At 37.6% G+C, this 24,466-nt stretch overlaps 3 protein-coding genes across 5 annotated transcripts in view; 1 reads left to right on the top strand and 2 right to left on the bottom strand.

Moving 5' to 3' along the window:
- The window catches only part of LOC310724036 (craniofacial development protein 2-like), a 384,292-nt gene that overhangs the window by 190,277 nt on the left and 169,549 nt on the right, over positions 1-24,466 (top strand). The gene's annotated exons all lie outside the window — the stretch shown is intronic.
- Positions 2,929-19,582, bottom strand: cops8 (COP9 signalosome subunit 8). Of its 3 annotated transcripts, none has more exons than XM_083537838.1 (8): positions 19,342-19,582; positions 17,305-17,375; positions 17,109-17,157; positions 13,430-13,562; positions 6,435-6,542; positions 5,231-5,293; positions 3,442-4,849; positions 2,929-3,370 (listed from the first exon to the last, which is right to left on the bottom strand). In XM_083537838.1, the coding sequence occupies exons 1-7, from the start codon at positions 19,411-19,413 to the stop codon at positions 4,770-4,772; spliced, it is 576 nt and encodes a 191-aa protein (XP_083393964.1). In that variant the 5' UTR covers positions 19,414-19,582; the 3' UTR covers positions 2,929-3,370; positions 3,442-4,769. The 3 variants fall into 3 exon arrangements, with proteins under 3 accessions (XP_083393964.1, XP_083393963.1, XP_083393965.1); XM_083537837.1 differs by having other exon boundaries at positions 2,929-3,363; positions 3,436-4,849; positions 19,342-19,570; XM_083537839.1 differs by having other exon boundaries at positions 2,929-3,363; positions 3,440-4,849; positions 19,342-19,570.
- On the bottom strand, positions 7,406-10,739 carry trim63b (tripartite motif containing 63b). The gene has a single exon (XM_083537802.1). The coding sequence runs from the start codon at positions 8,807-8,809 to the stop codon at positions 7,772-7,774; it is 1,038 nt and encodes a 345-aa protein (XP_083393928.1). The 5' UTR covers positions 8,810-10,739; the 3' UTR covers positions 7,406-7,771.

The raw sequence follows: 24,466 nt of genomic DNA, 5'->3' as shown, positions 1-24,466 counted from the left end.
ATTACACAGGGGACATTGCACCCACTTGCCCACAGTCACTCTGACTGTGCACTTGCACTTAACTTACATTACCTACATTCCAACCTCATATCTCACACATCTACCTCATATGTATCACACCTTAACTATGCCATGTCTAATGTTTACTCTTTATTTATTTATGTTTAATGCTACTCTTACTGTTTCTCTCTCTATGCACCTTTGTCCGTAGTAACGCCACTTCATTCTTTTGTATACTGCGTCTGTGGAAGAATGATAATAAAGCTTGAGTTGAGTTGAGTTGAGTTGAGTTGAGTTGAGTTGAGTTGAGTTGAGTAGAGTTGAGTTCTTAGATCAAAAGGTGCAGGCTATTTGTTGGTACCTTAAATAATGAAGACTACAGCAGAGGCAAAGCTTTCTCTTACAAAGCCCCACAGTTATGGAAAAGCCTTCCAATTAATGTTCAGGACTTACAGTTTCAGTGTTAAAACATTTATTTATTTAAGCCTTTTATCGTTTGATCTTAGGTAAAGGAGCAGATCTGGAGGCATCATGGATATAAAGTGTGAACTGGAATAATTGTATGCTGTCAACCCCTTCTCTCACATGTTTACTCGAGTTTGAACTGTGTGATGTCTGTGTTACCTTCTGGATCTCCCTTTGAGTTATGCTGCCATTGCGAGTCTTTCCGCAGTCCTCAACTGCACCCTAATCACACTGTACAGTGTACTCCGGATAAGATTCTCTTTGTAACACAGGAGCTTTGAGGATGAATTTGGACTGTACTTGATGTTAACAGTCTGCAACACTGATCCAGGACTACATTTTGCGTGATTAATCACACAATCGTCAAGAGTTACATTATCAAACCAGACTTATTACTTTAGTTTTAATCTATTTGGTGACATGATCAATATTTCTTTTCACTGTGCACCGTTTTCAGCCTGTCAACTTATTTCTTGTCATTTCATTTTACTTGTGGCTTTTTAAATCTCCCACTGGTGTATAATTGCTTGGCTTTCACTCACCACATATGTAGGCTACAGAGGTTTTACAAAGTTAACAATGAACGGGCAAAAGGCAACAAGAAGTCTGGGGTTAACGTGGATAAGACAGAGGGAATCAGTGAAGTAAACATGACTGATAACAGAGACATTCCTGATCAGGTTTTGTTGTGTTGTATGAAATTATTAATGAAATCTGTCTTGCGCTTTAGACGTTTTGCCTGTGCTCTAGTATTCTAGTCTGATGACAGGTGTTTCATCAAATGATTGGTAAGTTTCCATTCACAAACTATACCTACCTTTTCCGGTTTGTCTGAATTGTCGTTGTGTTTTCTGATTTATTTTGTTTTTGCATTTGTTCATTTGTTTTCTGATTTGTTAATGTGTTTTGCACTTCTCGGCCACTGTACAGTTACCAGTGTGACACTAAAAAGGGAACAGTAGTAATGGTTAAAACCCTTTTTTTTTACTTAAGTACAATTCAGAGCCCAAACGTCATTATTTTTCTTGAGTAAAAATGTGTAGTCACGACTCCAGTTTTTACCAGAGTATTTTAAAACATGAGTATCTGTACTTCTACTTGCTTGAAGGATGTGTGTACTTTTGCCACCTCTGGTTTCAAATGCACCTTAATTCCTTTCAAGTTTTTAATACTCTAATAAAGGTGGGTACGGACAAATATTGATTAGGTGCTTGATTTGAGACTTGCCGCATCAGTAAAACAAATGTTTAGTGATTTAAAAATGAAAAAGTACAGAAAGGACGCCGTGAATAGATGTGGGTTGAGTTTTAAAATTGTAAGGTTTGAATTTTGCCTCTTTTATATCTATAAATAAAATGATAAAAAAAAATGGTCAAACAGAAATGGGTGCTGCATTAATAGCGTTAATAAAATTAAAGCCGTTCAAATAAATTTGCATTGCGCATAATTAACACGTTACTTTTGACAGCCTTAGTCTCAATTAATATTAAGTATAAGAAAGTTCAACTCAATATACTCAATAATTAATGAACAGAAATGAGTGTATCATGGTTTCATGTAAATATTAGTTTGATTACGATTATTAGGAAGGATGTAAGAATAAAGGATGTTAGAATAACTCTCCATATAAGGCAGATGCCTTCACTTCTGTTTATCTGAATGTTTTATTGTATTTACTTTAAAAGCGAGATGGCCCAAAATCATGTAGAAGCGCAACTGTTACTTTTCCAGAGCATTTCAATAGCAAACCTTTCCCTAGTATAGCACAGAAAGTAGTATAGTGCAGAGAATAGCCTACACACTGAATAACATCAAGCTACACAGCTGGAATCATCTGGATGTGATTACACATATGTAAAGCCAGGCACTTATAGATTTATACTTTTGTAACATATAAAGTTTGGAAGATAAAGAAACTAAATTAATGCATTTAAAATACTTATGGCTATTAAAACAGGCATGAGAGGGGAACAAAATGTAATGATTAACTCTGTCCATACCCAATCATTCAAACTCTGTTTCTGCTCATTACTTAGTTCCAGCTTCTGCCCGTGACTCATCTTTCCACATGGAAACATTTTCCTGTATGATGCAGTAAAGGGAGAGTTTACTCATTCATTCTGGAAAAAATTGGATATTAATGCTTCTTTGTATATACAAGCAACCTGCATCGTCAGCACTTTGACCGAAAATTATAAAACTGTTAAGATCTTATAAACTGAGGCAGAAAATACTGATGTAACACAATTTTAACTACATTAAAACTCTCACTACTACTCCTTTGTAGGACACAGACAGAAAATGAGAAAATGAAGTGTCTGCTAGTTATGACTTCCTTGACACATTGTTACATCTTATATACTGGCATAACTGTATTTTGGAACAATTATTCTGGCAGCTCCAAGAATGAACCATTACAAAGCAATGTGAAATATATAGAATGCATTTATATTGATGCAATAATAAAGGAATCCATTTTTATTTGTTTAGTTTAGTTACATAAACAGCTTGACATACATTTAAAAAGAATACATTTATCACTACAATTTCTTCCCTAATCAGCAACTTAGAGGTGATCATGGCAAAAACGCCCAGAGAAGATACTGTGGAAAGAAGGAACCTTGATTGAAACCAGACACAAAAGGATGCCCATCCTCATCAGGGTGACACTCAATTCTTTCTTTTTTTTTTTTTTAAACAGTACTTGACTTTTGAACAGCAATTAGAACCTAAACTAGTAATTCGCTTATTTTAATTTAGATTTTTTTATTATAATTTTTTTTAATAATGAACATCTTGCAACAGATAAAATTCAAAGGGTGATGCATATACTTTTGTCTACAATAACCAAGACCATATTGGACCAACTTTTTAAATAAAATCCTGTGGCAGAACATCCTTTACACTCACTCACACTCACACTCACACTCACACTCACACTCACACTCACACTCACACTCACACACACACACACACACACACACACACACACACACTCACACGTGTACCAGATGCTTCAGTTGTCTATGACCCCATGACTTCGGAGTTCAAAGTCCTTGTCAGCTGCACTCTTCTTTGATCATTTTATGATTTGCAGTACAGTAAATTGGCATCCAAAGCGTATTTTCTCAAACATTGAAGGCCACTAATTCATAAAGACGTTTAATGCCATGCTGAAATCTCTTTTACTGTTAACCATTAGGAGTGTTTCTAAGGTTGCAAACTCTGTAGCGCTGTCTCTAGGTTTTATCATAGCATAATAAACTATAGCACAGGCAATCGTGTATGACATAGTGAACATGTTCCAGGTGTGCATGGGAAAACAGAGTAGTTCAACTGCCAGATTTTGTATATGTGTACTGTACATTACTTCATGAACTGATGAACTCATCATTGAAAACAGATGTGTGTAACATCTATTGCTTCTGCTAAACCTGCAAAAAGTCCATATATAAAATTCTAGTAATCTTAATGCCTTTATCACATGGAAACACATCTATATATTGCAAGCTAGAAGACAGATTTGCTTGTCAACGCCAGATGTTTTTGTTATGTCCAAGCCACACGAGCCCCCTTCAGAAAATAAATACAGAAGATAAAAAACAACATCCTGATATGTAAAATGGCATTTCTAGTGTCAATGTTTAATTTTTATTTTGTACTTTTCCTGTGCTTATTCCGGTTGGAAAAAAAAACTTCAACAGACAAACAAGAACTCTGATAATCTCAGGCAGGAAAACCGGTAAAAAAGAACTTCCCTAAAGAAAGTTTGGACATGGTCTTTATTTCTTTAGTGAATTCTGGCCGATTAAACCTTATTTCAATACATGCAGCACTGAACACTACTGGGTTTATTCCTAGTGCACAAACGTCAGTGTATTTATGACACCTAACACGCGCATGGTTTGATTTTGCCAAATGTGCACTCTCGTTATACTTTGATATTGTACCTTCAGAAACTAATACAAAATGTATAAATTTTTTCGCCCGGGCATCATAGCCTGAGCTTTAAGAAGAAATTCTTCACCATAAAACATGGAAACCATCGTGACGTGTAGAACAAAGGAATTGTTCTGTGCAAATGAATGAGAAAAGAAAAAAAAAAAAAAGGAGCGCAGGCTAAATAAAGTTAAACCACTGCTAAATGAAATCCAAATCAAGCAACACATGCATAATGTGACTAGCATCTGGGAAAGTCCTGCATGTCACTCAGTCAAAAACAGGAAGAACATACTTAAGACCTTCGAAATTACAAAGTTTAGCTGTGAAGATTAAAAGAGGGTGGGGGTAAGAGTAGGGGGGGATCAGTTTTCAAGGAAGGCCACGTAGTCAGTGAGTCTGGCCAGCTGCTGCTCATTTGGAACCAATGAAACCGGGGGTGGATCTGAAGAGAAAGAACAGCAAAGAAGGGAGCATGAGCCTGACACAGAGATAATACGTTTCATTAAACCTCCACATTCTCAATCACCTCTGACCACATAGAAACCTGTGAACATGATGGAATTAAACACATACAACTAAACTGTGTGTTAAACTAACCTTTGGTAAATATTCACGGAACAGCAGAGTCATGAATACAATTAAACCAGAGACCAGAGAATAAAAGGGTAAAGTGTGTGGGCAATACTTTATGTGGTTACCATGGACAACCAACAGTTTGTTTTTCTACATAGGAGGGGGAGTATAACTGGAACATTACATACAGATGATTCAGACCTACATGAGGGGCAAAAAAGGAAAAACCAAAAAGAAACAGTGCCCCCACCTGGTTTCTGTGGAATTATCATCCGGGCGTTAGGATCCGCCTGCCACCCATGACTAATAACGCCTTTTGACACACAACAAACAAGATTTGTTTCAAACATGCAAATGTTGCCTTTTTTTAATTATAGCAAGTTGTAAAAGGATGTCACACCATAACAGAACAGCAAATTTAAAGGAAAAAGAGAAAAACAAGTCTTGTCTTAAACAAGAACATAATGGAAAATTACTGTTGGATCCATACAATAAAAAGTGGGGGAAAAAAAAAAAAGAAAAAAAAGTGTGGGTTGGGAATCTGAAAAATATAAATCCAAAAAATGGGGATCAAGTATTCTGTTATCTGTCCTGATGACTAATAGGTTGAGTGTAATTAAAGTCGGATGCAGGGTAAAATAAAATAAAATAATAATAATACTTTATGATTTCCAAATAACATTATCAAATATTTTATCCAGAAAAGAACATAAAAAAAACTAAACTGAACAAATAGAACAAATGTTTAAGGTGAGGAAATGTACCATTTGAAAGAAAAATAAAGTATAGAAAAATAATCATCTAAAAAATAAGTTGGAACGGGGTAACAAAAGCCTGGAAAAATAATTGTGAGAAACAACTGGAGAAACATTTTGTAATTATTTGGGTTAATTGGCAACATGTCAGTAACACGATCAGGGCAAATAATATCAGGTAGTATATATCAGGTAAGCGAAAAACAGTGTCTTGGAACAATTTTAGAATACTGCTCCTCGACATAAAATTGCAAAGACTTTGAATACCTCATCTATAATATAAAATATAATCCAAAGAGTAATTGAATCTGGAGAAAATCTTTATGTGCAAGGGACAAGTGAAACCATTTACCATGAATAATACAATAAAAAAGCATGAATAATACAACAAAGAAGACCCAGGACCCTCAAATTCCTCAGTTTCAACATTTGATATGTTTTTTCTGTTCTATTGTAAATAAAAGATGGGTTTATTTGATTTGCATTCTGGATTCATTTACATTTTACACAGTGCCAACTTTTTTTTGGAATCGTGGTTTTATATTTTTAGATTATGTATAATTAGTACAATTCATGAACGAGTTTTAAATATCTTATATAAAATATAGTAAACATTTAACATTTTCTGCACTTACATAATAACACATTTCTAATGCGCTTCTAAATGAATGTGCTGTTTGATTATGAATAATATCTTACCCTTTACAGCTTCTTCCACAGAATATCCCACAAAGGAGGCAAAGTCCTCTGCACTGATTGAGGTGTATGCTTGGGCTACAAGGCCATATGCCCTCCTGCGGGTAGACTCTGGTTGGGGATAAAACACAAATCCAGATGACCTTAATGGTGTGCAAGGTTAAAAAATTCTCTGCGCAGTGCAAGTCTACTTTTGTTTTATATACAGTGAAACCTCGATACTTATGACCTTGACACCCGCGACCTCAATAGTTTGCGAGTTATCATTTGGAATCGGATCATAAAGTACGGAGTAACATTTCTAAACAGAGTTTGTACTAATGAATGACAAAAATGTTTGAAAAATTATTCTATTATTCAATCAAAGTAGTAAATAAAACATTACAAGTAATTCACAATTTTTGTTGAGTTTACACTACAGTACATGTACAATTCCCCTTGAAAAAGGAACCATCAAAAGGAGAGTCAAAACCTCGCCATTTTTTTGTTACTCGTGAGGGGTCACAGAATGTAACCCTCATGAGTATCGAGGTTGCACTGTACTGTATACAGAAATATATACGTCACATAATACACATGTACATGTATAACCTATATGACTCACACAAGCTCAATTTGAGTTGCTTGGTGCAGCTTTGCCTTTCGTTGTCTCTCAGGTCAACTCAATGTTCATTGCTGCTTGGTGAGTTTTTCAACTCAACTAACAAAGTGTTAATAAAACATGATTTAAAAAATCTGGTTGCTTATGATCCCTGTTTAACTTGGTGTATAAGTTACTCGAGAATCAGAGGGCAGAAATAGGAGCTGGTTCATCTGTCCTACACTGACATACTACTCCAAAGCCTCCTAAAAATAGGCCATGCTGTCTGTCCTATGTAAACCAAGCTCAAACAAAAGTGATTTTTAGGAGAGAGAAAAGAACTAAGCTTTCTTTATCAATACACTTCTTACACATAAATGAAAATGCATCTAGATTTCAGATGAATGTTTTATTAAAGATTTCACTCTAATGCAGCATAATAGCCAAAGAAATCAAACAATGAAATACAGTCATATACACTTATACAACAACCTTAACAGTGTTATTTTATTATATATTAATTTAACAATATAATAATTTCCATTATTTCAGAATACAGAGTATACTCTCAACATATGATTCTCATAGAGACACAAATATAAACTCTCATTATAAAAGTATAAAATGCCACTTAATCATATTTTAGCACACCTGGTAAAACCTTCTAAAATATGTTAAAATACATTATTTAGCAACATCTTTGACGCTGTCCTTCACTTTTACTTTCAGACTCTAACTCTTCAACCACAAAGTATCTAGATCACTCCTCTTCTTCTTCTTCTTCCTCTCCCTCTTCACTTTCTCCAGTATTGTCTGCACCAAAGTCCATCTTGGACAACAATGCTTCAATATGGTCGGTAAAAAGGGTAAAATGGTCCATCCTTTCAAAACCAGGTTCAGGTCTTTCTTCAGCCAGGGAACTCTTGGCTGTATCCTTTGTCTGTGCAATAAGACTCCTAGAGGACTGCAGGAACTCTGCAGCGCTGCTTTGTTCAAGGGCTTGGACTGCTGTGTCAGTGAGATCCGTGCCTGCTTGAAGACGGTCTCCATAATGTCTAGCTAGCTTTCTTAAGGATGCCACTTTCTCTTCCTGCTCTTTGCTGATATGCTCCAAGAGTCTGTTCTTTCGTTCTTCTAGAGCTACATATAGACCATCAAATCGCTCCCCTAGCCTTTGCTTAGCATGCTGAGCATTGTCCTGAACAGCTTTGCAAGCTTCCTCCATCTGTTTTAGCAGGGCCTGCAGCCGCCCATTTCCTGCAACCAGGGTATCAATGGCATTGCTCATCTCGGCCTTTTGAGCCTGGTAAACACTAGCAATTGGGGAAACTTCACAGTCCTTGTGCTGTCCAAACACTTTACACATCGAGCAAGTGGGAGTCTGGTGGGTCACACAGTAGATGTTGATCTTTTCATCCTGGTGCTCCTCACATAATGGTTCAGTGGAGACTTTAGCCTTTACAGGTGCTGTGGTGTTTCCACTACCTTCTTGCTGCTGTTTGTAAAGATCGATAATGTTCTCAACTAGAAGATTCCTTTGAAGTCCATGTACACCATGACGATCAAGAACCACCTCGAAACGACATGTTGGACACCTGAACACCCCGCCTGAAAATCTGTACGGGTTTCGCGAGTCGTAAAGATCGCTAGCACATCCACGACACAGGTTATGTTGACAGGGAAGGATCACTACTGGCTTGGTGAACATATCAAGACAGATTGGACAACTAAGTTGTTTTTCCAGACTATCCATGGAGTTCGGTGACCCAATCAGGGAGCCAGTCCTCTGAATTTCCATTTTAACTACCGCTGGTGTCTAATGCTGGGTGCGATGTCTGTTGTAATTATAGCAACACAACAGAGGTATGTCCCATCAGCTGTCAGTTCTGTTGAAGTGCAGAGGCCAACGGTTTTATACCATCGTCTTGTTGCCTGTGACGCTCAATCCCACCAACCAATTAGGGCAGACAGTTTGTTTTTAAGTCTCTTTTTGGAGAAGTAACACCCCCAACCTCCCATCAGCCTCCACAGGTCACATGGCTCCAAAATCAGGGACACAACTTTAGCCCTTCCAGGGACAAATATGACAAATTTCTACAGAATAAATATTTGTGCAGTGATGAACAAGGACCATCTGTTGAACCTTGGACTCAAGCCTGTCAAATGTTTATAATAATAGCCATTACAAATAACTCTTTAAAATGTTTACTTTTGTTCAAACGATTTTTGTTGCATTTGTACCACTGCTTATAAAAAAAAAAAAAAGGCAGATCTTACATTTAAATAGAAAAACAATAAACATTAAATAGTGACCATCTTTTGTTACCATCTTTTGTTGACTTTAAAGAAGTGGAAAAATTTATTGAGTAGTTTTATAATGGTTTATATCTCCACTATAAAAATAATTGTGAAAAAAAGTGTAAATGTCACTAAACGGTATACTTGTTACATAAACATCCTCATCGTCACATTATGTCAAACTGACCAAAGTTCGATCAGTTCAGAAACAAACAAACATTTTAACGTCTACAGAAATACATAGGGAACACACTGCTACTTGGGCAAAGCACTATTTTTAACTTCTTGCCATAGTCTGGGTGAATCACATGCACGCACATGAGGATCAAGTGAATAGTGTGTGTAAGTGATTCCTCCACTTAGCACAGAACTAATATTCAGAGAAATGTTGTGCTCTTGTTCCAAACATGTAATAATTTCCCCTTAGTAAACACACATGCTTTACCTATATCATTTATCAGAAAACCTGGTCTTGCAGAAAACCTACCTAACAAAAGCAAGAAACTGCAGGACTGAGTTTTGAAATGAGAAATAACCTTATACACTTTAAAATGCTACACAAGGGTGTCCATTCAACTTGTATAGTTGTGAAATAACTAAGTGCAGAAGGACTGAACTTTGTTAAGAGCAAGAACTGAACAGTTTTAAACAGTTGCAGGCATAAAACTTGACATCACTGATAGATACCAGATATCCGCCAAAAAAAATCCCTAAGTTTAGCACAAGCACAGAAAAACATAACAAATCCCATACGAAGGAGCTGCAAAGCACATGTCCCCAAGCCTTGACGTGGGTTTACACCACCATCTGCTGCTCTAAACTGTTCTGTTCAGGACACTTTGTGTAACATGACTCAGCCACACACTCAGACCTGTATACAAGCTTTGAACTTTCATCAAACAGTCACGGTTATTTCGGGATGTTGTGATTGCTGAAGAATGCACTGAAAATCAGTGCCAGACAGCAGGAAATTGGATATGAAAAACCATTTTAATTTACTTTGAAGTTAATTTGATAAGCTTTGATAAACCACAAACAAACAAAAAGTGCTGATTGCAAAAGATGAGGTGAACAGTTTATTTGTGATCAAAAATTCTTACTTAGACATAATAATAATATACACTCAATCTCCACTTTATTAGGAACAGTACATTGCACTTTAACCTAGTAACCTAATCTGCCACGTATGTGGCAGCAGCTATGCCCAAAATCATTTAGATACCTGTTAAGAGCTTCAGTTAATCAAATATCAGAGAGGGAAAAACATGATCTCTGTGCCTGTGATTGTGACATGTTGTTGGTACAAAAAAGGCTGGTTTGCATATGTCAGAAGTTGTTGATCTGCTTAGATTTTTATACACAACAGTCTCTAGAGTTTACCACAAGACATATGACACAATAGTTTCACACCAAGTCATTCCTTCTCTCAACCCTGTTGGGGTGCTTCATTCTGCTATTTGGTTGTTGCCAAATATGGTGATGTGGTACAGCTCTCAATGCCTCCTTCTCATCTTGACATGTCAGTGTTTTTACCTCTGGTTTGTTCATTGTAAAAACGGGATTTCTATAAACTAACTTTGTAGCAATGTTAAAATCTGAAATATAAATATATATGAATATTATTACATTTAATTTAAATTATTGTGTTCCATCACACAAATTCATTGTCTGTGCATTACCAGTGTGAGGTGAAATGGGTTAGGGTTAGGGATTTCTTTCAGCATGAGAGAATGATGTACACTACCACTGTGGTCTGGCATATGGAATTTCAGTTTAGCGCAAATACTTGTTTTATAATATAACGTTTATGTGCAGAACTTGAATACATGAGTGTTAAAAAAACCTGTAAACAATGTAGTGTATGCTTGAGATGAGGGATGATGGTTTGGAATTGTGTTGTATAATCATAATATAGGTTTTCTTGAGCAAACTCAGCCATCAGGGTTGCACAAGCCAGTGCATTCTTAGTGCTGGTCCCAGGCAGAGCCCTAATAAATGAGGAGGGTTGCATTAGGAAGGGCATCCTGCCTAAACATGTGCCAAATCAAATATGCGGATCACACATAAAGAAAAAAAGAGGCAGATGTAGAGTACAGAGTAGTGTGGAGACGGATTATTCGCTGTGGCGACCCCTAATGGGAGCAGCCGAAAGAAGAAGAAGGTTTTCTTAAGCCATTCAGTGATCAACACACAAAGAATAAAAAAAAAACTTTCTCTGATGCCTGAATATTCCCTCTGTCTGTGCTGTCTAACCGATAAAGCAGTGAATGTCTTAACTCATCAAACATTTACAAATTTAGATGAAAATGAAACAGTGTTCAGATCAGAGCTGCTTCACAATACAAGATGGATCTTCTGTGCATTTCAGCTACAAAGCGGAAAAAAATAAATGCCTTTACCTTTTCTTTTGTTATCAACTAACTGACATGAGTAATAGTTTTCCTGGACTGTACAGTCAGCATTGTAGATTAAGCCAAAAAAATATCGGCAGCAAGTTGATTGATCAAAAACAAATACTTGTATATACGCAATAAGTCATTTAAAGATAAGATCTGCTACTTTGTTTACTGCTGGTGATGTGTGCTGCCGTGTTGATCATACATCATTTGCTGAACACTTGTTGAACTTAGAGGAGTCTGTTCAATGTTTCCAAATAAATTCTGGTCAGATGTCAAGAATAAGGAGTTATAGACAAATGTCTAGCCAAATGCAGCATTAGATACAATTTTTATTTTTTATTTACAGTCTGGTCTGTAGCATTCCTGAACTTGCTGCAGGTTATTAATAATAATAATAACAACAAGAACAAGAACAACAACAACAACAACAACAACAACAACAACAACAAGGGTATATGTGTAATGTGTATATGACACAGGTCATATATTAATATTATGAACATTGAACTTTGCCTGAAAAGACAACAGAGGAACAATTCAAAGTGCTGAAGGCATCAAGTACATCAACCATCAAGAATGTCCTACATTACTACAGCCTGAAAAGTGGTCACACAGATGTAATTCAAGAGCGCAATGAAATCATCAAACTCATTAATTATCAAATTAACTTGATAATTTCGGTGAGTCGAGAATCGGCGAAAACACTCTCTCAACTGTGAAGCGCGGGGGGGGGGGGGGGGGGCAGTCGGGGCGGGACAACGTGGGGATTTTTTTTTACTGAAACTGGGAAAGCACTCACATATTGTGTCAAGGCATCATGAGGAATGAGGATTATCTAGAAATTCTGAAGAAAAATTACAGGACATTGAGACATTAAATCTTGCTCTGAACTGATTCCTCCAGCAGGACAGGGATTTACTTTTATATTAACGGCATTTAGCAGACACCCTTTTCCAGAGCAACGTACAAAAGTTCTTAGAGTGTCTATCAATGAATAAATCTACACTGGAATTTACTATAAATCAGGCAGATTTTTAAACTAACACTTTACAAGTTTGTTTTGTTAAGTGTTTCAGGAAGAGGAAGGTCTTCACCTGTCGCTTGAAGATAGCCAGGGACTTCTTAAGCAAGTCTCCAAAGTAAAAAAAAAAAAACATAAGTAAAGCCTTGACCTGAATCCTTGTGAACTAAACTGAAAAGGTGTATTTGAGCAACAAGCCGCACAAACCAAACTCAGTTACACCAGACCTGTCAGGAGGAATGGCAACACCATGAAATACTGACCAAGTGAAAACTTATATATAGCAAATGAGAGTTGAAATAAATCTCTAAGTCATTATGTGTAAATTGACCTTGTGTAAAAACAGAGCACTTGACCGACTTAACACAGGAAGTGTATATCAGCATGAAATATGTTGTTAAAAATAAATGGCAATTTAAATAAACTTTTTTCATATTTTCAATAGAACGCTCTGACATCACATTAATAACGTTGACCGTGCTTTTCCCTTTTTGATATTTGCTGTTAACTTTGTCAAATAACGTCTACAGCCTCGCGGTACAAAAGAGCATTCATGAGCAGCAAAGACAAATCAAGAGAAAACAAATCACATCACCTTCTATAGATCACTTATTAGTATTTGGTGTATGGTGTCAAAGACCTCATAATCAACATACTCCAAGTGCACAGTTATACATACACATAGCTTTTAAAAAAGTACCTCTTAGAGACTCCATTACAGGGAGAACTGGTTCAGACCACTGATGGGCAGCAATTGCACTGTAGATACCTGGGAAATCTCTCTGCCAAATACACTGTCCTACTGTCCAAATAGCGGCCAGTTCTGGGGTTGCCTGTGCAAATAAAAATGCAAAAATAATATTTTGTTATTTGAAGTAAGTTCGTTTAAAAATAATACGGTGGAACCCACTTATCTCGACCTTGGTTAACTTGCTAACCCTATTAAGTCGACGTTTTTGAAGTGGAACCACCAAATTCTCGCTTTGTCTTAGCATTTTCTCATCGGTTATGTTGATTATTTTATGTCGACGAACCCTAATATCTCGAGCACAAGGGGGCAAATTTGTCACTTAACATCAGTTATCTCGATCGGTGCTGTGCAGCCGCAGAAGAACTCGCGGAAGTGGCGGAAAAATCAAACCTTACAGATGCTACAGGTGTACGACACTTTTCAGAGCTGTGTGTCAGAGTGAAATGACTCGAGAATTTAATGTTGACACTGGTTAGCTTTTTGTGAAAACGAACTACACCCCGCACATTTTTAGTGATTTTGTGAGCGATCTTTGTGTTTGCAATGTTGGAGAATATAATAAAGGTTTGTATGGAGAATCGACAGTGGTTTGTATTGTATACTGGTAAATCTCTGCTGTTAGTTGGTGCAAATATGCCTTTTGTTGTTAAATGTTATGCGATGAACGGGAGGCGAAAGCCGAAGTGAAAGCAAAACAGTTTATTGCAACACAGGGCAAAGCCAAACACAAACACTCGCCTTGAAAGTGAATATTCCGGTGGTGGGCTCTGGGAGTGCGGTCCACTAAGTCTGAAACTGAAAAGAGGCAGTCTATATATATAATCCACGGGTGCGCTTGGTAGAAGCGCGGCGCTGAACAGCACACGGGAGAATGAGGGATGAGCAGCAAACGCATGGAATGAACAACGGCAGGATCGGGGGAATCTGGGATGCGCGTTGGGAAGAAAAGCGCAGCCGGTGAGAGAGTGCGGAGTCCGAGTGGGAAGGCACGTACCGGGATACGCATGAGCGATAATAACGACCGCCGTGAACCAACATATACCAACAATAACGGACGGTGAGAGTGTGGAAGTTAGGGGTTTAAATAGGAGCTGGTGATGAGTGCTAAATGTGCGCGATTGAAGCCGGGAGCTTCAGAGAAAGCGGAGGTTTGACAGCCGCCGAAGGGGGCGTGGCAGGTGGATTCCTGACAGTTAACAAACATGTATGTACATGTTTATAGCATGCCTTCATCAAACAAATCGCAGCAACGCTGTTGTGTAAAAAAACCTCCAAAAACACTTGCATGTACATTCTCATTTATTAACCCACATCATGTACTTAAAGAAATTTCAAGCACTTTAATACAGTGAGGAAAATAAGTATTTGAACACCCTGCTATTTTGCAAGTTCTCCCACTTAGAAATCATGGAGGGGTCTGAAATTGTCATCGTAGGTGCATGTCCACTGTGAGAGACATAATCTAAAAAAAAAATCCAAAAATCACAATATGATTTTTTAACTATTTATTTGTATGATACAGCTGCAAATAAGTATTTGAACAGCTGAGAAAGTCAATGTTAATATTTGGTACAGGAGCCTTTGTTTGCAATTACAGAGGTCAAATGTTTCCTGTAGTTTTTCACCAGGTTTGCACACACTGCAGGAGGGATTTTGACCCACTCCTCCACACTGATCTTCTCTAGATCAGTCAGGTTTCTGGCCTGTCGCTGAGAAACACGGAGTTTGAGCTCCCTCCAACGATTCTCTATTGGGTTTAGGTCTGGAGACTGGCTAGGCCACGCCAGAACCCTGATATGCTTCTTACAGAGCCACTCCTTGGTTATCCTGGCTGTGTGCTTTGGGTCATTGTCATGTTGGAAGACCCAGCCTCGACCCATCTTCAATGCTCTAACTGAGGGAAGGAGGTTGTTCTCCAAAATCTCGCAATACATGGCCCCGGTCATCCTCTTCTTAATACAGTGCAGTCGCCCTGTCCCATGTGCAGAAAAACACCCCCAAAGCATGATGCTACCACCCTCATGCATCACAGTAGGGATGGTGTTCTTGGGATGGTACTCATCATTCTTCTTCCTCCAAACATGTTTAGTGGAATTATGACCCAAAAGTTCTATTTTGGTCTCATCTGACCACATGACTTTCTCCCATGACTCCTCTGGAGTCATCCAAATAGTCATTGGCAAACTTAAGACTTGCCTGGACATGTGCTGGTTTAAGCAGGGGAACCTTCCGTGCCATGCAAGATTTCAAACCATGACGTCTTAGTGTTTTACCAACAGTAACCTTGGAAACGGTGGTCCCAGCTCTTTTCAGGTTATTGACCAGCTCCCCCCGTGTAGTTCTGGGCTGATTTCTCACCTTCTTTAGGATCATTGAGACCCCACGAGGTGAGATCTTGCATGGAGCCCCAGTCCGAGGGAGATTGACAGTCATGTTTAGCTTCTTCCATTTTCTAATGTTTGCTCCAACAGTGGACCTTTTTTCACCAAGCTGCTTGGCAATTTCCCCGTAGCCCTTTCCAGCCTTGTGGAGGTGTACAATTTTGTCTCTAGTGTCTTTGGACAGCTCTTTGGTCTTGGCCATGTTAGTAGTTGGATTCTTACTGATTGTATGGGGTGGACAGGTGTCTTTATGCAGCTAACGACCTCAAACAGGTGCATCTAATTTAGGATAATAAATGTAGTGAAGGTGGACATTTTAAAGGCAGACTAACAGGTCTTTGAGGGTCAGAATTCTAGCTGATAGACAGGTGTTCAAATACTTATTTGCAGCTGTATCATACAAATAAATAGTTTAAAAATCATATATTGTGATTTCTGAATTATTTTTTTTGGATTATGTCTCTCACAGTGGACGTGCACATACAATGACAATTTCAGACCCCTCCATGATTTCTAAGTGGGAGAACTTGCAAAATAGCAGGGTGTTCAAATACTTATTTTCCTCACTGTATATTGCCGCCATATTGGTTTTCTTTTATCTCGATCATCGGTTATCTCAACACTTTTTGCCGTCCCCTAGGCCCTCGACATAACCGGGTTCCACTGTATTATTGATTGCACTATTCTGCAATTTAGAATTACTACATATTGCGCAAGCCTCTGAAATGACTTTATTTCAGCTCATTTCCAATGTGGACCAGAGGGAACACCACTTGGCATAAGACAAATGATTGTGATACAAAAATCTACTAATATTTGAGTTTATTTCATGTCTTTTTCATTTACCAACAAGTTAGAATTCCCTCTATTTTTCTTAATGATCGATGTGTTTTATAAAAGTGTTTGGGTGATATTAATTATATTGTGGTTAAGGGGAAGGTCGATTGATCAATAAGTCGAATGGCACTGTGAACAGGCATTTTAAGAGATAAAATACAGCCCATAACACGAAGTAAGCTTGATTAAGCTATGATTAAGAAGTAAGCTTCTTAATCATATCACAGAATGGATATGACTCAGAGCTATGAGTGGTTATGAGTAGTCAGATTGAAGGCTGCCTTATACTGGAGAACATTTAAAATACATAAATAAATGTGTAAACAAACAGCCAGCTAGCTACCTTTCTTTATTCTTTTAATTATAGCCAACCTTAGGCTCTCATTAGAACAGATATCTAAATGTGTTACCGTTTTGATTGCTTGTGGAATCCGCTTCCAAAGATACCTGCCGTTGTTCCTGTGAAATAAAAAAAAAAAATTAAATAAAAAAACAAAATAGCAATAATAAGCAATAAAAACAGTAATTAAAAATTGTATAATAATAATAATAATAATAATAATAATAATAATAATAATGATAATATAATAAAGATCAAGCACTCACATATCATTGTGTAGCAGGTAGAGAGACAGCAGCTGGCAATACACTTGTGGAGTTGCAATGCCACCTGGAGCCTGGAGCAGTTAATAGCAGATATCGTGCATGTCAATATAAATTGTGGACAAAGATGAGGGACGGCTAAACCTACTTTTAAAATATTATTTATAAAACAATAAAAACATGCCATGGTGTCAGAATCTGTAAACTCATTATAATCAGACGAATGATCAGTTTCAGCGTGAATAAACGAAAAACATGCATCTAACTTTACTTAAACATGCGTCATTGAAATACGTTGTGGTTGCACTCTGTAATGAATAAAAACAGAGATTTTAATTCTCTTTTAAACACCAACATCCCCACGCTTCTCTAATCTACAATGTTTCCATGAAAGTGGGACATTTTGGCCGATCTAATTCTGGTAAACATGATGCCTCAGACAACGCTATGGAGTTGATCTCGTTCTCCTGTTCAGACACTTCATGTATTCAATCAAATTTCGGTCAAGATTTATAAATGCGCTTGGTAATTTATAAGAAATGGTAAATCCAAACGTTAAAGCTCAGAGTAATGTTTATTTTGTATGTTTTTGCAGTGTTTCTGATTCAGCAATGGTTGTTTTACGTTTCTTCATTTAAATCTTGTTGAAAATATTCGAACAATAACTAAATAAATGAATTGAATCATGAAAACAGACCTGTGAATTGTGACTGTAACGTTACCTGCCAACAGAAAGATCAGTACAGAATTCACAGAATATAAACTACAATTAAATGTATTTAAAAATCTACAGATGTATTGCTTATTTGGGAAATTTGGGATGATAACATTAATGGAAAACCCTTAATTGAACGGGAAAAACGGGAAAAAAAATGATTATTAGTGTCTATTTGAATGTTTTTCTTATATTTTTTAACTATTAAAGACAGTTTTTCTCTCATATATATATATATATATATATATATTATTTTATATAGTTTTCATACTTTATTTATCAGTCTTTTTATTATATTATTATTATGTATTATTTTTCTCCCCATCCTATTCCCTCATGCCAGACCGTCGTAATAAGCATTTCACTGCATGTCGTACCCTGTATGTATGTGTATGTGACAAATAAATTAGATTTGATTTGGTTTGAAAAACACGATTGATATGACGTAATCAAGTATCATTTCCTATGCAGTTAATCCTGTCTACAAATCTCACTGATCACATTGAATATGTATTATGATAAAGATCCCAACAATTATTTCCACCCCATAGTGTGTCAAAGCATGTGGTTTGTAACTCTTATCACTGCTGTACTGGATTACATTTTCCTGACATTAAGGGGTTCCACATTAAGATGTGCACAACGAACTGGATTTCTTTCATCCTTCCCATAAACAGATCACATTCCTTTAACTGCAAGAGGTTTTACAGATTCAGGAACAGTTTATTCCTACAAACTGATCACTTTAATAGAGCAAATTATTATTTAACAAATGTGTGTACTGCTGCTCAGGATTGTTTACATGTTGAACCATAAATACTACTTTGCTTTTTTTGGGGGGTCATGGTGTGTTTTATTTCCTGTATTGCTCATGCCTGTGCAGCATTCAGAATATACTTCTACAGTATATCCCAGTCCTAATTCCTGACACCCCTGTGTCCACAGAGAAATAACAATGAAAATGACTAAAGCATGTAAAATTGCTCCATATGTAGGATTTCTTTTCAAAAGCTTTATATTATGGCTCTCTTTCCTCTGTATTAGGAGATCTGCCTTCATTCTTTATTCAAACACTGTCAAATCTGTCTTTTCCTTTCTATACCATCACATCTGTTATGTTAAATAGCTCGACCAGGATGTTCTCCAGAATAAGTTCATAAGTATATATTTCTAAATAATATTTTAAATATTAAGTTCACTAACTATAAGGCCGGCTTATGCTGTAATGACACTGAAGTCACACTGAACAGACGAATTTGAAGCTCTGTGTAAGTGAAAAATCATAGAGGAACCCGGACACCAGGCTTCTCTCCTCTCGGTGTTACCTCCAGCTCCTGAGTCTCACACTGCTCCAGAAGCTTCTCATAATGTTCTCCCAGCATGACTGCCACTGGCATCTTTGAAAAACTTCTTACACCGATACACGAGACGTCTGTTGTCCTGCTAACCGGTAAACTAAAGCGAACTGCTAGCGGATGTTGTCGTTTTCTTCTTTATTTTACGAACACGATCACATTCGCGAGTATCGCCACCTATTGAACAGAACTAACAGTACACACAACTGGCACTTCTTCGTGTTTCTTGATTTTTACTCGTAATACTGGTACATTATCGCCCCCGCCTGGGCTGGAGTGTGGAAGAGAAATAGATGTGTGGGAAGATGGATAAAGGAAACCTTTCAATTACAAACACTTGCTATAAAATATTACTCTGATCGTGTCGTGGCCGATTATTATCAATAGTAACAAAAACTAAACCAAGTTAATCAGCAGAAAAAAGCCAGGCAGTTCTGTGAAAGTACCCAAACAAAAACACAGTCTTTATACCCTCCTCATTCAACTGTGTAACACCTATAGTTCTTATTCCCCAAACATTCCCTTATCCATAATTATTATCTTGGAATGGCAATATAATACAGTAGTATCTTTTACATTTATTTAAGCATCAAAAGTAAAAGTATTAATCTACAAAAACCACATTCGGACATTTGGTACCACCCAGATTTTTAATCTGGTTTCCTCTTTGTGTCATCTCAGGGAGTTTTTCCTTCTCACTGTCAACACTGACCTGCTCATTAGGGATAAACTTATCAGAATCAGATCTATTGGCAAGTGTTGACACACAAGGAAATTAGTTCCAGCTGTTGGTGAATTTCAAAAGTACAGACATAAACAACAGTATACATTTAGGCACTGATATATAAATTCATATTTTATAACATATTTTTCAACGTAAAGCTTCTTTGGGACAATAATCATTGTCCATTTAATTGTAAAACAGAATTGAAACGAAGTAAATACACTAATGTGTGTAATTCCTTGTTCCATTCTCTGTAGTATCACCATTACTTTTTTTTTCCATGCTAAAATATTATGTGTTAAAATGTACTGAAGGAAAGGTTTCAATAAAAAGAAAACACTGAAAAAGTATTTGGACAGTCCTACAAAGCTTTTTTCCCTATCAGTCTATTACATTTATTAATGAAGCAGAATGGTAGATGAAACTGAATAAAATGCAAATAGAGTTTCAGACAAATGCAAAAAAAGGCAATCAATTCTAGTATAAATAGGTACATAGAACAGTGCACATTTACTTCACATCAAAATAGTATATAAGAGAAGAAACCACTGCCAGCTGTTCTCTGGAAACTATAGCCATATGAGGGGTGGTCTGGTTTTTCCACAATACTGGTGGTCTTGCAGATGCAGCATTTGTAGTAGGAGGTGTGGGTAAAGAGACCTTAAGGAGGAAATAGATATTTACAGAATGTTGTTATTTTGGAGGATGAAAGCTGTTTTACAAATCAGTTTAGTTTGTCACAACATCTGCTTAGAATGCTGTGCAACACTTTACGCCCAATGCTAATTCAGTCAGCTAATCCTGTGCCTTTTCAAGATTCCTGAGTGTTTGGATTCCTTGCAGTTACCATTTTGAGTTTACACTTGTAATTGTATTATAGGCCAGTGATCCCCAACCTTTTTTGCGCCACATACCGGATTAATGTCAGACAATATTTTCACGGCCTTTAAGGTGTGGCGGATAAATACAACAAAATAAAATTATACAATGACATAAAAACTGGTATTATAATAATTTAAATATAAAATTGTTAAAGTGAATCCACTGTGTTGTTTTTGTTCATTTTGCTCGCTTGGGGGTTTCAATTTAGCGGTAATGTATTATGTGTTAGTGGGCGGAGCAGCACCTTTAAGAAGGTAGCAGATGGAGGTAAGACATGTGACCGAGGCATCATCACATGCATAAAGAGTGAGTCATAGACAGATGTGGCGGAGAGAATCCGGTAATTTTCCAAAATAAATCATCGTTCAGAATCAGATAATTAATAAAACAGAAATAATGTGTTATGTATTCTTTCTGTGCGGCCCGGTACCAATTGACCCACGGACCGGTGCCGGTCCGCATTCCCGGGGGTTGGGGACCACTGCTATAGGCTATTCAGCTTGTTCCTGAATTCATCACAGTGCATTTTCCTCCTAGCCCTAAACAAAGACTCTAGTGAAGACAAGGTTAATGCATGTCGATGTCTTTTTATGTCAATATCTATCTGTTATTTGTAAAGAAAGAAATTCAGCCGTCTGTTTAGATTACATAGCAAACTTTTACCTTCACATTTTTACAATCATTGCCATATTTGCATTAAAATGGAATTAATGTCTCTTAGAGTTGCTGCAATGCCCTTCACCAGTCTGAGTGATTGTTTATTGCTTTTGCAAGACAGCATTTTTAGGATTGCTGCTTTTTTTTTTATGCGAGTCAAAACAAAGTTTTTCACTCTGTGAGCTTTGATTTGTGTTTTTTGTTTTTGCTGCTGCCAGTAAATCAGCTGTGTTTCTGAATCAGATTTGGATGCAAGTACAGTATGGATTTTATTAAGAAATTGGCAAATAAATAAAAAATGTGATGCAAAAATTATAATCAGGAACAGGCAGGATCAGTTGATCAGCAAACAACAGCTATCAGCAATAGGCAAATCTACAAAAGATTTAAAGACAAGAAAGCATTACAAAGTCAAAAACAAGATAATAAATCACAGAATCAAAAGACTAGATACATTCTGGTAAGAGACACTGAGTGCTACTTTGCAATGAGGCAGTCAACAAAGTCTGTTTATAAAGATTTACTGCCACTTAAAAAAAAAGATTGAAAAACAAGGTCCATTGCAAAGGAAATACGTATTGGTTTATCATATGACAAACTGACTCCGAAATACAACACATTAATTCACATTCTTAATTTAAACCTCAGTTAATGGAAGACTAGATCTAAAGCCTGATACAATCCTGGCAACACTACTTTGTTCTGTGCCTCGAACTATTCATAGCCCTATGTTCAATTAGCACTTCACTTGAATTAGCACTCCTCAGAGTAGCATGGCTTTTACTAGTAGTTGCATAATGCAATATATTGTTGATATACTGTCAAACCACTGTATGCTGTAGTAGTCTTGAGGAGACACTGTAATTTTCACTCTACAACTGGAGATGGATATCATACTGTGAACCTAACAGTGTTTTTTCTGCAGATAGAAATTTAAGGATAAATCTTCTTCTTCTTCTTCTTCGTCTTCTTCTTCTTCTTCTTCTTCTTCTTCTTCTTCTTCTTCTTCTTCTACATCTGCCTCTTTCAACCCAACTACCTGCATGTCTTCCCTCACCACATCCATAAACCTCCTCCATGGCCTTCCTCTTTTCCTCCTTCCTAGTGGCTTCATTCTCAGCATTCTCCTACTGATATGCCCCATGTCCCTCCTCTGCACATGTCCAAACCATCTTAATCGGGCCTCTCTCACTTGGTCCCCAACATGTCCTACATGTGCTGTTCCTCTAATAAACTAATTTATAATCCTGTCCATCGTCATCACTCTCAATGAAAATCTCCGCATCTTCAGCTCTGCTACCTCCAGCTCCACCTCCTGTCTTTTACTCAATGCCACTGTCTCTAAACCATACAACATCTCAGGTCTCACCACAGTCCTATAAACGTTCCCTTTAATTCTTGCAGATACCCTTCTATCACAAATCACTCCTGCTATTACTCTTCTCCACCCACTCCACCCTGCCTGCACTCTTTTCTTCACTTCTCTGAAACACTCTACATTACTTTGCACTGTTGACCCCAGGTACCTGAACTCCTCCACCTTCTTCACCTCTTCTCCCTGCAACAGCCCTCCCTGTTTCTCCACTGCCCCCCCTCTAATTCACACACATGTACTCTGTCTTACTCCTACTGACTTTTATTCCCCTTCTCTCCAGCGCATACCTCCACCTCTCCAGGTTCTTCTCAACCTGCTCCCTACTCTGACCACAAATCACAATATCTTCCGCAAAGATCATAGTCCATGGAGACTCCTGTCTGACCTTGTCTGTCAACCTGTCCATCACCACTGCAAACAGAAAAGGGCTCAGAGCCAATGCTTGATGCAATCCAACCTCCACCTGGAACCAGTCTGTCGTTCCTACTGCACACTTCACTGCTGTCACACTGTCCTGATACATGTCCTGCACCACCCTTACATACTTCTCTGACACACCTGACTTCCTCATACAATACCACAACTCCTCTTCTCATCCACGAACACACAATGCAACTCCTTTGACCTTCTCTATACTTCTCTATCAACATTCTTAAAGTCTGTGGTGCTCTTCCTCTGCATTAAACCATACTGCTGCTCACAGATGGTCAACTCGTCTCTCAGCCTGGCACAACTCCTCTCTCGGCACCCTGTCATACGCTTTCTCTAAATCCACAAACACACAATGCAACTCCTTCTGACCTCTTCTTGTCATGAAACCACACTGTAGTTACTGCAGGTCTGCACATCTCTCTTATTCTTAAAAACCGGTACAAGCAAACTCCTTCTCCATTCCTCAGGCATCCTCTTACCTTCCAAAATCTTGTTGAAAAACCTGGTTAAAAACTCCACTGCCTCTCCTCTCTCCCAAACATCTCCATGCTTCTACCGGTATGTCATCTGGTCCAACCAACTTTCCACTCTTCATCCTCTTAATCGCTGCTCACACTTCATCCTCACTAATCCTATCCTCTTCCTGCTAAAATTTGTATTTACCACGGCCATTTCCATCCTTTTAGGCCCTTCCACATTCCTCTCCTTAAGGTCATACCTACCCATCACCTCCTCATTACCTCTGTTCCCTTCACCTACATGCCCATTAACGTCTGCTCCAATTAGTAATCTTTCATTCATAGGAAACAACTTCTACCTCTTCATTTAACTCACACAGCATAAGCACTGATGACATTTATCATCGCCCCTTCAACTTCCAGCTTCACATTCATAACCCTATAAGAAACTCTCTTCACCTCTACTACACTCTTACTAAACTCTTCCTTCAGAATCACCCCTACACCATTTCTTTTTCCCCCCACACCATGATAGAGCAGTTTAAACCCATCTCCAATGTTCCTGGC

Source organism: Silurus aristotelis (genome assembly GCF_946808225.1).
Source record: "Silurus aristotelis genome assembly, chromosome: 3".
Taxonomy (NCBI): Eukaryota; Metazoa; Chordata; class Actinopteri; order Siluriformes; family Siluridae; genus Silurus; species Silurus aristotelis.
This window is presented reverse-complemented; position numbering and strand designations above follow the sequence as displayed.